A 13,182-nucleotide genomic window follows, 5' to 3' on the forward strand; every position below is an offset into this window, starting at 1 on the left:
CTCACTGAGAGCATCTTCAAGATTGTGAGGCGTCCACAAGTGAAGACTAAGGTTTCACGAGAAAGTAGAGTGAGGGGGTCTCCTGGAGACGGCAACGAGGGGCACGTAAGAAGGTGAAATCCCATGGGCCTCCACGAGAACATTTTGTGTTATGGCTGCTCTGTGGCATGAAGAGGCAGAAAGGACCAAGCAAAAGGCCCACATCCAGCCTGCACATGCTCCACCAGAGCTGGTCCTAAGGCATTTCTGAAACAGCGGAGAAGCCGGCAACCGGGACCTCGGCTCGGCTGGCCCGCAGGGTGGATGACCAAACAGAGGAATTTCATCAGCTGCCAAATGGCATCGGACTGTTGGACCTCCCCTGAGCTACACCTCTACGCGTATCACAAAGTAACGCAGAAGATTCCAAATGTTCAGCAGGCTTCGAACTGCAACAACGGAGGGTGTGACTCAATACAAAACCCGCAGGACAAAGAGGGGCTCAGCTACCCGTGGAAGGAAGGAGCTAACACAGACACCAGATTGTGCAAGAGCAAACGTGGAACCCACAGCACATTCCTTGGAAAAAATCAGGAATGCTGGTGTATGTCCATTAGCAGATTCTTACTTCTTTTTTAAAATTTTTTAAAAATATTTTATTTATTTATCTTTAGAGAGGAAGGGAAGGAGAGAAATATCAATGTATAGTTGCCTCTCATGAGTCCCCTGCTGGGAACTGGCCTGCAACCCAGGAATGTGCCCTGACTGGGAATGGAACCAGGATCCTGTGGTTTGCAGGCCAGCCCTCAATCCACTGAGCTACACCAGCCAGGGCAGATTCTTACTTCTATGGGCAACACACCCCGTGATCCCTGAGCCCAAAACAGGACAGAGCATGTGAGATCCACCTTTTAAGAGAGGAAGCAACAAGAGTTTTCAAACCGCCCCCAGGGGAAATACAGAGAGCACGTCTTAAGCGCCCGCCCCATTCGACTCCTTCATCCAGGGCATATTATGTGGGGTATTATTCTCATCCATCTCTGAGCTTCATTACAGGCTTCCCCATCAGTGCCCCAGTGTTGGTGCGTGATTATCACCTACACGCGGATCGCACTGCCCGGGAAAATAATGTGCTCAATAACCCGGGTCACTTGCGAAGCGCGGCGGCCACCGTGGCCCTCACCCGCGGAGCAAGGCAGGCCTCCCACCTGAAGCAGTTCTGACAACCCAACTGGGTCACGGAAACACTCTTCCCTTTGTGCTGAGTCATCCCCCCGCTGGTTGGTTTGGGGACGGGAGCGAGAGCGCCCTTCCAGCCTCTGAAGTGCGCACAGGGATTCACGTGCAAACTCTGGTAGGGCCCTGCCTCGCAGGAAGAAACGGTGGAGGGGAACTTTCTAGCTCGTGTTTGCGTGGCTGTGTGTGTGTGTGTGTGTGTGTGTGTCAGGGGGTGGGGGGGGGGGGGGTGGTTTGCAGTGGTTTCCTCTGTAGATGTCACTGTGGCATCCGGGCGTCCTGGGACTGAGACACCCAGTGTGTCCTAAGTGATATGCCTAGGACGAGACGTCCCCATAGACTTGGAAGTAAATAAAACCCGAAACTCCCGGAGTCGCTGAGTTTTAGCAGCTCACAGCATGGACTCCCGGCGTTCAGCTCCGCCCCCTGAGAACCGACCCGGGTGCTGGATGCCTAGGGCCAGAGCAACCTCCAGAGTCTGAATCCTAGGGGGTGGGGGTGGGGGTGGGGGCTGATGAACAGAAGTTTGGTCCAAAAGCGCCTCAAAGCTGATTTCTCCAGACCTCCGACCCCAGCCGACTCTAGCCAGGACCCTGCTTTCCTCTTCCTCCTCCTGTGAAAAGATGAAGCAATAGTGACAGTGCGTGGTGCGCTGTTTTGTGCAGGAGGCCTGTATACACTTTTGCAGCGATGCAGGTACAAAGCTGTTGATTCGAGATGGGCTCTAACTGTGTGCTCGGGCGCCAGGCTTATTTTACACGTAGACATAAAAGCGGGGGGGGGGGGTATACGAGGCAAATGCAGCCAGTGGTAAAGGAACACAATCGAACCAGAATCAGGGACAAATATACCTCTCCTAATAACTAAGGGCATGCAATACATGTTCCCTGAGAGGAACTCATAAGCAAAAAAGAAAAAGAAAAAAATTATGATGTATATGCATGAAATCGGAAAAAGAAATCCTGTAATTACATTTTCATTAACACAGTTAATTTTAATGGACTATCTAAGTTTAAAGTAGTAACAAAGTGTAAGTTAGGTCATAGAAATTCGAAGTGCTATGAGCAGAGTTTGAATCTGGTTTTATACCCTCAATATGTTAGTCATGTTAAGTAAAAATGAGATACGTGTTATCTCCACTCTGAATTAATAACACAATGGTTCATTGTGATAATTCAAATTAAAAAAAAACATCCTATGCCTACTTAAAATGCTGTTTTTATTTTTTATGTATTTTTAAAGAGTTCTAGAACTACTTTATTCCTTCTCAGTAAAAATAACATTTTCACATTAGAATTTGTATTGCTTTATATTTTGAATATCTCCTTATGTTTTCTACACTTTTCATAGTTTTCCCCCATTTATTCATCTCTCCGTCTCCTAGTCAACGCGTTCCTTTTACGGCAAGACCTATGCTAAGCACCAGAATTATAACATGAGCATCTATTTCCAGTAAACAGTGTTTATTCACATATAAACTCTTACTTAAAGAAATGGGTAGAGTAAATCTCAGTATCTCAATAGTTATTTAAGCATGCCTAATGAAAAGGTTACCTGAAATCTTCAAACAAGGGCTCAGAAAAACAAGGGAAATTCTGTCAAAAAATGGTCTTTGTTGTCAAGTCAACTAATGAAAGGGCGGGGGGGTGGGGGGTCATGAAAAAAAACCCTGGAAAGATTAGGAAAAACAAAATGACTAGCTCCATGATCCATGAAACAAGGTACAATGCAAAAGAATGTTAAGTATTCAAATCCTGGAATCCATTCCGAGATTATTTCTACAAAATGCCAAAACGTGGGATGAAACCTACATGTAGATGCGCAATGTATTTATTTGTTCATCTGCAACTGAAGACCTTCTTTGGGGGCATTATCTGTAGGTACCACCAGCAGACAAAGGTTGTGCTTTACATGTTGACAGGGTTGGGCATTGTCCCTCAGAGTGAAAGGTTGCTGGTTTGATTCCTGCTCAGGGCACATGGCTGGTTGTAGATTCAGTCCCCAGTCAGGGCACATACGGATGGTGCATCAATATGTCTCTCCCTCTCTTCCTCCCTCCCTTCCCCTCTCTCTAAAAAATAAATATTTTTAAAAAGATTGTGCTGTACAACTTCTTCAAAAGTGACAGTATTACTATTAGCAATATCCACTATTCCTCTTTACAGTCCTCAAGCTCCTGAACAGCACCTGTGTGTCCCATCTTGAGACTCGCATTTCACGCATGCTTATTTCAAACAGTGAAATTGTTTGACTTCACTAAATATGTGCTTTCAAAAATATATGTAGTGAAAAGCTAAGGAGAAAATTTCAAGGAAGGAGCTTCCATGGCCACTGACCCTTCATTTCCTTGCAGGTGACTCTCTTCTACCTCACTGACCTCATTCCTCTGTCTACATTTACACGTTAGCCAACATATCCATCTTAAAGCACATCTCGGATTATGCCAATCACATTTAAAAATGTACAGGTTCCTTATTTCTTGAATATTAGCATCTTCGATCCTTGTCATGGCAGAGAAGGGTCTAGGGGAATGGGGGGGGGTCCTACCCTTCAATTTCTTCTTCCAAACTCCCTTTGCCATTTCCTACCCTTCCACCCACACCCTTGGCATTTCTTCACTGTCCTAGACCATCCACCTCCATATACAAAAGTCACAATCCTTTCCCCACTCGCTCACCCAACTGAAAAAGAATTTCCTTCATGAAGCGTTCCATGTCAAAAATAATTCAATCACTCTGGCTGGTGTGGCTCAGTGGACAGAGCACTGGCCTACGAACCAAAGGGTCGTGGGTTCGATTCCCACTCAGGGCACATGCCTGGGTTGCAGGCCAGTTCCCAGTAGGCAACCATACATTGATATTTCTCTCCCTCTCTCCTTCCCTTCCCCTCTAAAGATAAATAAATAAAATCTTTTAAAAAAGTAATCTCAGTCAACCCCCTTCCTTTCTCTTCCCCCACCACCCTCCCCTCCTGCTCTCTTCTGTATGGTCTTTCCTTTTGTTCTTCTGATGGGACTTATCGCATCCTGCTTTTTCTTACAACCACCTGACAAATCTCCTCTCATAGCTATGACACCCTTAAAGCCAGACCATTTCTTGAGTTTCACAACTGAACAACATGTAGTTTTTGGTGTGATTACAAAGGTGATTAAGAGAGTTCATAAACAGAATGTATTGTTTTTATACAAGATGATTAAGTGATGACTCTAATCTTTTGCTCACATATTCTCTGTGCTCTCCCCAGAAGATATAATGAAATTATCATCATAGGTCTAATATCACAGCTATGATCATCAACAAGTATGATCCAGTATTTCTAGCCCCTGATGTTAACCAATGCAGTTGTGGAAGGTATTTCACATGCCAGTCAGTCACATCTGACCTATGACCTTTAATCTCCAACCCTAACCTCCCCATTTTTTGTTTACAGTAAATTTATGTTTAGAGGGCCACAAAAATTACCATTACGGGAATGCAAAAAAAAACATTCAGTAGCATGCTTCTATATATATGTCACACATACTTATTGGCTTTGGGACATGCACTTAAATGAAAAATTATTCAATATAATGGCTTGTATCTTCTATGTGTCTTTCTATTATTGGGTCCAGAGCAAACTGAGATGCCTCAAATCATAATCCATCAATCCATAATTCATCAACCACTGATGAACTTTTCAAAGGTACCAGGTACCCACGCGAGACTCCAGAACAGTGAGGTAACTAAGCTTAAAAATGATGTCACAGAAAACGTTCCATGGTCTGGGTCAACACAATATGGTGTTGAGCTCTTGAAGGACCACGTCAACATGTTTTCTTTAATTTGCCACCCAGTATAATACTGGTGACAATAATCCACCAACCACTCAATTAGCTTCCGTAAAAAAAGAACTGTCTTCTCTAAGAGAATGTGAAGACCCCAGTGAAGAAACTCATAGATTACAGAGTAGATCTTAAATAAGCAACTTGTTTTTTTGAGATCCCTAAGTATACCTTTTGGACAGACTTATTTTTACCAAATTACAAAAAAGTAAACTATACGTCATGTTAATTTTAATGCAATGTCTACAAAGTCATATTCCCTCTGTCTCTTTGTACCACTTTTATTTTTATAATGTCTTTTACATAAATATCCTAAGTGAAAGAAAGGCACAGTGCTTTTAAAAATACATTATAATTTAAAAATATTTAAGTTCAGAGTGAAAATATGATTAAAAAATGGTTTCGTGTGGTCAAAGATTTCTTCATACAAAATCCACAGTGGTATATATTTTAAAATCTGTTTTGCTAAACACATTATTTAAATACTAGTTTTAGTGTATTTGTAAATGTCTTTATTTCTAGAATTTGTTGCAATGCTGTCCACAAACTACCTGCTTAAAAAATCACCTGAAGCATTAGTTTTAAATGCAAGGATCCCCTCGAGAGCGGCCGGGCCCTAGTTAAGTCCCAGGAAGAAGCCCGGCGCTCGCCTTTAAACAAGTTCGTTCGCCCACGTGACTGGGGCGCACCAAACCCCAAACCTACTGCGTCCGAAACCGGGCCTCATTATAATCTCAACCTATGTTCCAATCACAAGTTGCCAAGTGACTTCGTCCAAAAATGTATTGTTTCCAAACGCTCGTTTTTCACCGTTTCTCAAGTGCCCACTCAACAAAAAAGGAAACCTGTTTCCCAATCGCAGGCCACTTCAGTTCGCTGAACCAGTGAAAGGGGTCACTTTCCTCCACGTTCCCTGCGGTGCTGGGCAGAAGCGCGGACACCCCCTCCGCATCCTGGGACGGGGCCCTCCGCTTCCCGCAGCTCCGAGTGGGAAGCCTCATCAGCAACACCAGCCCCCAGCAACGGGCTCACTGGCCGCCGGTTCTCGGGGCCGCCAGCCCGTCGGCACCTCCAACAGGCCCGGCGGAGCGCGGCTCCGGGTTCCAGCACCCAGGAGACCGCCGTCCGAAAGGCCACCGAGACCCAGGAAACTGACCAAGGCACCCCGGGAAACACTGACCGCCTCCCTCGTCCTCTCCAGCTGCCAGCATCTCTTTCCGAAAGGCAACAAAGGAACCTGAGCGACCTCTCACCTGGAACCCGACCCACCCCCGCAGCTCCCAGCGTCCCGGCTCCCAGCGCCTGTTGCTAAGGATGCGGACGGCACTGTGCACTCGCACTCGGCGGCCTGGGGACCAGGGACAGCGCGCAAGAGGATCCGGCAGCACCAGGTGGCGGTGCCAGCCGAGCGCTAGGCCGGCCCAGGACCCCTTCCTTCCGCAGGAAAGGTGCGCCCTCCGCAGGGCCGCGACGCCCGCGACGCCCACGACGCCCCCCGCGTGCACTGGGCGGGTGGAGGGAGCCGAGCGAACGGGAGGCCGGCGCCCCAGCGCGCCGCTCCCTCTGCGGCCGGGAAGCTCGGCCCGGCGGAGAAGGCCTCTGGCCCAGCACCGTGGACGCCTTGGGCCCAGACAGCAAGTCAGGGGGCTCAGGAACAGCCCTGGGGAGGGCGGGCACTCACCATGTTGACTTCGGAAACCATGTCTATGCTGGCGATGTCGATGTTCATACCCACGCAGACCGGGGGACCTGCGGGAAGCGCACGACACGGTGGTCAGTCAGGCGCGGGCGCGGGGTGCGGGTGGCTCTGAGGATGTCAGGACTCTCCAAGGAGGGGGCGCAGGAGAAGTGCCCCCCACGCCACTCGCCAAAGCTCGGCGGGAGCGGACCCCGCCTCCCTCCTCCACCCAGGCCACCAGCGCCGGGGTTCGCTCTTCCCGCAGCGGCCGCACACACCCCACTCACCCCCGAAGTCGGGTCTCAAGCGAATGTCATAGCCTTTCAACAGCTTGTCCACCGTCTCCTTCACAAAGGACATGTTCCCGGGATCGTTCACGCTGGGGGAGGGGAGAGGGTCGCGGAAAGCCGGGTCAGGCGGCGGCTCTCCCGCCGGCGCCCCGCGCGCACCCCCGCGCGCCCTGCCAGCTCCCGGCCCGCTTCCCGGCAACCCACCGCCAACCTACCTCTGGGCGCAGCACACCACCGCCACCAGCACTGGGGCCGAGAAGAAGCCGAAAAGCCTTCCTCCCGCAAAGCCCCACATCCCTCCGCCGCGCCCCGGCACGGGGGAGGGGGCGCCCCGCCGCCGTCGCGACCCGCAGCCGGGGCTGCTCCTGCTGCCGCCGCCGCCGCCGCCGCCGCGCTGGCCCGGAGCGGAGGAGGGCGGAGGGGGAGGGGAGGGAGGCGGGAGGAGCGGGGAGGGGAGGAGCGCGGGCGCAGGAGCGGGGGGAGGGGAGGGGGCCGGGCGAGCCCAAGGCGGAGCCCGCCGCCCCGCGCGCCGGGCCCTCCCCGCGCTCCGGCCGCCGCGGCGCGTGGCCCTGGCCCTGGGCGCTCCCTCCGGCCCCAGGGCTGTGGAGCGGGACCTGGAGCCCGGCGGCAACGGCCGGAGGAGCAGCGGCTGCGCGGCGCACAGCAGGGCCCGGAGTCGGCCGCGAGGCCAGCTCCTCTGGGCTCCCTGGGACCGCGCGACGCGGGCAGCCGCCGCGAGGGAAACGCGATCCGCTTTCCCACCCGCTCCGGGACCCCGACCCGCGCAGGTCGACCCCCTCCGGGCTGCAGCGACAGCCCAGGGGCGCAGCGGAGGGGGTGCCTCTGTCCGCGGCACTGCGCGCTGCGGCGTCCAGAAAGAGGCTGAGGGGTCCCTGGGAAGCCCCCGCCTCACCTGCGGGGCTCAGAGCCGTGGGTCCCCAGGGTCCAGCAGAGCCAGACGGGCAGTAGGAGAGCCGGGAGCCCGGAGCACATCGCGCTGCTCCTCCGACCTCAGCTGGGTGGGATCCGCGCTCCCCGCCCCCCCTAGTCACGGAGAATTCAGCGCCGAAGCGGGGATCCCCGCCCCTGCCCCCACCCACGGGCTTTCCCGCCTGACCCATCATCCAGCCCCTAGCATGGCGGCCCAATTAATTATTTATGCGCTATAACACCATTTTAAAAACCAGTTTCTCTCACCATCACCCCGAACATTGCCTGTGATCCCCCCCGCCCCATGCTCACATATATGCATGTGTGTGCATGGCAAAGAAAGTCCTGGTGGTGTGCACTGCGTTATCAGGAAGCCGAGGTCCCCATCAGACGTGGAGGCTCCGGGCTGCCATTTGAGCGCCGCGAAAACGAAGCGCGGGTTCTGCGGCAGCCTGGAGCTGTCCGTGGTCCTTAAACAGGGCGCGGGAGCTCCCTTACCCTGGAACCGGCCTGCACCCTTCGGCTCTCATTGAAAGACCCCTGGCACCTTCGGCCGACAAACAGGTCTAGGTCCACCACCGCCCACCCCGTCCTGAGTGTCCCGACTGTGTCCCTAAGGGTGTCTTCTCTCCTGTGGCCGTGAGTTCTATTTTTCTTCGGTGAACGATTCTCGGGGAAGTTTCCTTGTGCCTCAGATTTCTCATGGTGGAGGAAGTGGCTAGGCAGTCGTGCGTGTGGTCAACCGAACACCCTCCACGAATCGGGTTCACTTCGTGCTCAGTGGGCCTGCTTGGGCCATTCTGGTCCTTAATGAACGGTTAGTAACAGGTGATTCCTTCCCGGCACTGACCTCCTTTCTGTTGTCCATTCTTTGCATGGCTCAGTGTCTCAATCTGGACCCTCATTCTCAAGCCGGCGTGTTTCGGTGCATTCATTTTAAATGTCCCTGCCTTTTAAAAGCATCAATTTGATTTTTGGAACAGAAAATGTGACCGCAGGAACTGCAAGCTTGGTAGGTTAAGAGATAAAAATAGCTCTTGGGTCATTTTCTGGAATGTAAGTCTACTTACAGCTACGTTGTATTCTGTGCCCTGTGAGGCGTGATGGAATTACCAGGAAAACGAGATCTGGGTTATCATACCTTCCAACCCACATTCACGTTTCCATTTCTCCCACTTGTTTGTGCCTCTTTCAGGGAAGTGCTCTGCTGGGATCGCAGCCGTACCGAGTTCACGACGAGAACACAGTTTGGAAAACCGCATCCACCCATGCACCACGTGAAATCTAGGTTTCAACCGGTCTGAGGCTGTTGGCCTTGTATTTTATTTTAATTTTTTTATCCTCACCCAAGGATATGTATTTTTCATTGATGAGAGAGAGAAGCATGAAAGAGAAACATCCATGAATTTCCTCCCGTGTGATCCCACCACAGAGGTCTGTGCCCTGACCAGGGATCGAACCCATAACCTTTTGCTGCAATGGAGGACACTCTACCCGACTGAGCCCACCCCACCAGGGCGTGACCCTAGATTTTAGGCCAGTGGCTGTGTCCATGTGGAAGCTCTGATCAGTTTTACGTGGGAGCAAGCCCACACCCTACAGCAATCCCATGCTGCCTGTCTGTCACCTCCCACCTTCAGGCTTCTCAGGTGACCCTGAGGTCCAAGAGGCAGCCACACCTACTGGGTACCCACACATGCATAACCTGAAATGGCTGGAGATTTAGCTGCCCATGATGTGGATGTTTAACAAATAGAAGGTGGGAGTCGGTGGACAATGACTCTCCCTTTACTGCCTCTGAGCAACATCCTGGAATGCTGAGGGGCCCCCGTTTCCTCCTCTTCCACACCTCTCTTCCCTGTTCCTGTGATCTTGTTCTCATTGGTGTTGCCCTCATAATGCAGGAGCACTTACATTTTGCCTCAAGATATGTTTTCCGGGAAAGCCAAGCAAAGTCATCGACTGACTGGCAAATCAATAAAAAGTGTCACTGAAAATGCAGGCTTTTTATAATGAGAAGAAAAAAAATCAAAGGGAAACACGTTGGTGCTCCTACACAGGTGTGAGCAAGATCTATGTGACCAGAAGGCTGATCATGGTCACTGCCCAGTTCACACCAACACAAGCAACAAACGCTGGACGTGCAGCCTGCCCCCACCCCGGTCTCTGCGCCCTCCCACATGGGCCAATAACTTGGAGGCTTGGGTGAGCCCCAAACCCTAAGCACCCCGTCCTTCCACTCTCCTGCCTGGATTCCTGAAACCAAAACTGAGTCCATGCCTTAACTAGGTGGTGCCAATGTATTAACAAAATCAGGGGCAAATTACTAATCAGCCTTTAACTCCATTCATTTTCTACTGAGAGAGAAAAATATCTCTAGCAGTCCCACCATGGTTGCATTTTCATGTGAGAAGAAGGAGGTGCATGCCACTGTGTCCATAGGAAAGTGGTTCCAGCGGGCTGGGATAGCAGTGAGGCGGGGGTGGGGGGGAGGCACACCGTGGGACCGCCTCCACCAGCCCCGGTCTGTCTGTTTGGCCGACCCTGCGCCTTCCACTGCACGGGGTTGTGTTCACAGTCGTATTCACAGAGAACTGATTTCTCTTTTCACGCAGGATGAAAGTTTCTGACACTCTGTTTCGAAACTCTTTAAAAATCACAGTCAACTTGACGTGGAGCACATGGAATAAGATTCGGAATGCGTGATCAGATGAGTCGTGACAAACGCGTGAACCCGCGTGCATCTCATCACACACCGTCAGCGCTTCGCCCCGTGGCCCAGCACCCGGTGCCAGGCAAGCCCTGACCTCGGCTCCCTCACTGGAGACCTCTTGCCAGTCCTAACATTGCATGTAGGTGGAATTACGCCGTAGATTTTAGTTTCTGTCTGACTTTCTTCCTTTAACATAATGTTTCTGCCATTCTATGCATGTGGTTGCAGATTGATTGCTTGCTTTTCTCCACTGCCGAGCGGCATGGTGTTGTGTAACTCTCCCCCAATTTGTCTGTCCGTTCATCTGGTGGTGGACGGGCTGGTGCAGCCACGGGGGGGAAAACAGTACGGAGTTCCCTCCAACAACTAAACAGGGAGCTGCCTTATGAACCGGCAATCCTGGGAACACATCGGAAGAAATCCAAAACACTGATGTGAAAGAATACACGCAGCCCTGTGTCCATTGCAGCATTGCTTACAATAGCCTAGATGTGGAAGCCGCCCGACTGTTCATTGATAGAGAATTAGATAAAGAAGTGGTACATGCATACAACAAAATATTACTCAGCCATAAAAAGAATGAAATTGTACCATTCACAACAGCATGGGTGGACCTAGAGGGCATTCTGCTAAGTGAAATAAGCCAGGCAGAGGAAGACAAATGCCATCTGATTTCACTTACATGTAGAATCTACAGAACAGAACAAATGAACAAACAAAATTGAAACAGGCTCATAGAGACAGAACAGAATGATTGCCGAAGGGGAGGGGGTTGGGGACTGGCTGGGTCGGTAAAGAGACTGAGAATGACAGAGTGGGCGGTACAGAATAGCCACAGGCTGTGAGGGGCAGCCCAGGGAGCACAGGCAGTAATATTGTAACAACTACGTACAGTGCCAGGCGGATACCGGAAATGTCAGGGGAAACACTTTGTAAAATATATGCTTGTACATCTGACACTAAGACAAACGACACTGAATGCAAGCTGGAACGGAGAGACCAAATAAATAAAATAAGATTAAAACCCATCTTTTTCAAAAGTGCCGTTAAGTTCGTCATATGAATCACCCTCCTGGTCTGACCATGTAACAACGCTCCTTACTACTGGGACATTGGAAAAGATGTTCAAATTCTCACTGAAACAGTTGGGTGCAATGAGAAGCATAGGTCATATCAAGATTTTTTAAAGTACTGAAGGCCGTAAAAACAAGAAATTGACACAGTTGTAACCGCTTAACCTCAAAGTATGCCTGTATCTCAATGAAAAGTAGAAATTAAAACCACAGGTTAAAAACATGAAAAAAACTCACGTGGTTTCAATACATTTGAAGTTTGATTATGATGTCTCTTTACGTGGATTTCTTTCTTTATATTTGGAGTTTGCTCAGGTTCATGAATGTGCCAGTTAATATGTTTTGCCAAATTTGCACAAATTTTAGCTGTTAGTTCTTGCAACGCTTTATAGGGCCACCTTCTTTTTCTTCTGGGACATCTAAAATCCAGGGGTGTCCAACCTTTTGGCATCTCTGGGCCGCACTAGAGGAAGGAGAGTTGTCTTGGGCCCCAGGTTAAATACCCTGTGACACGTAATCGCACGCACACACACAGATCTCATCATGTTTTAAGTAACTTTCCCAATCCTGTGTTGGCTGCATTCACATCCATCCTGGGCTGCGTACAACCCACGGGCCACAGGTTGGACACCCCTGGAAGCACTAAATCTTTCCTTAGAGTCCCAAATGTCCCCAAGGTTGTGCTCTTCATTTTGTCTTTTATTCCTTTATTTTCATGTTCTCTGTGTTGTTCAGATTGAGTTCTCTCTCCAAGTCCCTGCTTCTTTCCTCTGTCCCCTCCACTCTGCTCTTCTGCCCATCCATGGTGGCTTTGATGTCGATTATCGTATTTTTCAGTCTTAAAACATCCGTTTGTTCTTCTCTCTACCTTCTGCCTCTCGCCAGAGGCTACTTTCTCCACGCATTTCCGGTGCGCGCATAGTTCTCCCTGAAGCGGTTCTGTAACGGCTACTTTAAAAGTCTTGCTTGGGTCATTAGAACATCATCTTTGTTCGTTCCTGGGATGATGAATTATTATCTATCAAAACCTGGACAGTTTGGTCTGTCATGTTACAAACATCGGATCCTGCTGAAATCTTAGGTTTCATCCAGCATCCTGCCACTGGGCTCAGGTACAGAAAGGGGGTCTGCTCATTACTGGAGGGAGAGGGAGGAGTGACTCATTCCTGCTCTTTGAGTGACCTTTACGGACACTGCCAGGTGCTGACTTTGTTGATCCTGATAGAAGACAAAGTCTCTTTGGGAACCACCCCAGGTGGGGAGGGGAGGGGCCTCATACTTGCTGGTGGAAGGAAGTCCAAGACCCCCACATGGTCCCCAAGGACACTGTAGCATCCAGGGAGCTTGATGGTTACCAAGATGATAACCATCCAGGTTACCATCTGCTAGGGATGTTAAGTTCTTCTTTCCCACTCAGGGTTCTTTGACACCACCCCTGTCACCCCTCCCCCCATTGGTTCCTT

The 13,182-nt window shown here is 50.5% G+C and overlaps 1 protein-coding gene across 3 annotated transcripts in view; it reads right to left on the minus strand.

The window, feature by feature from the left end:
- Positions 1–13,182, minus strand: part of GABRB3 (gamma-aminobutyric acid type A receptor subunit beta3) — a 240,130-nt gene that overhangs the window by 143,137 nt on the left and 83,811 nt on the right. For 2 of the 3 annotated variants that reach the window (XM_037053806.1, XM_037053809.1), the window contains 2 exons: positions 7,001–7,092; positions 6,717–6,784 (listed from right to left, as the gene is read on the minus strand). In XM_037053806.1, coding sequence (XP_036909701.1) covers positions 6,717–6,784; positions 7,001–7,092 — 160 coding nt within the window. Of the gene's footprint in view, positions 1–6,716; positions 6,785–7,000; positions 7,093–7,218; positions 7,348–13,182 lie in introns of those variants that run through there. The other variant, XM_037053807.1, reaches the window with a different exon arrangement.

Source organism: Sturnira hondurensis, unplaced genomic scaffold (assembly GCF_014824575.4).
Source record: "Sturnira hondurensis isolate 20B ecotype Veracruz unplaced genomic scaffold, ASM1482457v3 Scaffold0007865, whole genome shotgun sequence".
Lineage (NCBI taxonomy): Eukaryota > Metazoa > Chordata > Mammalia > Chiroptera > Phyllostomidae > Sturnira > Sturnira hondurensis.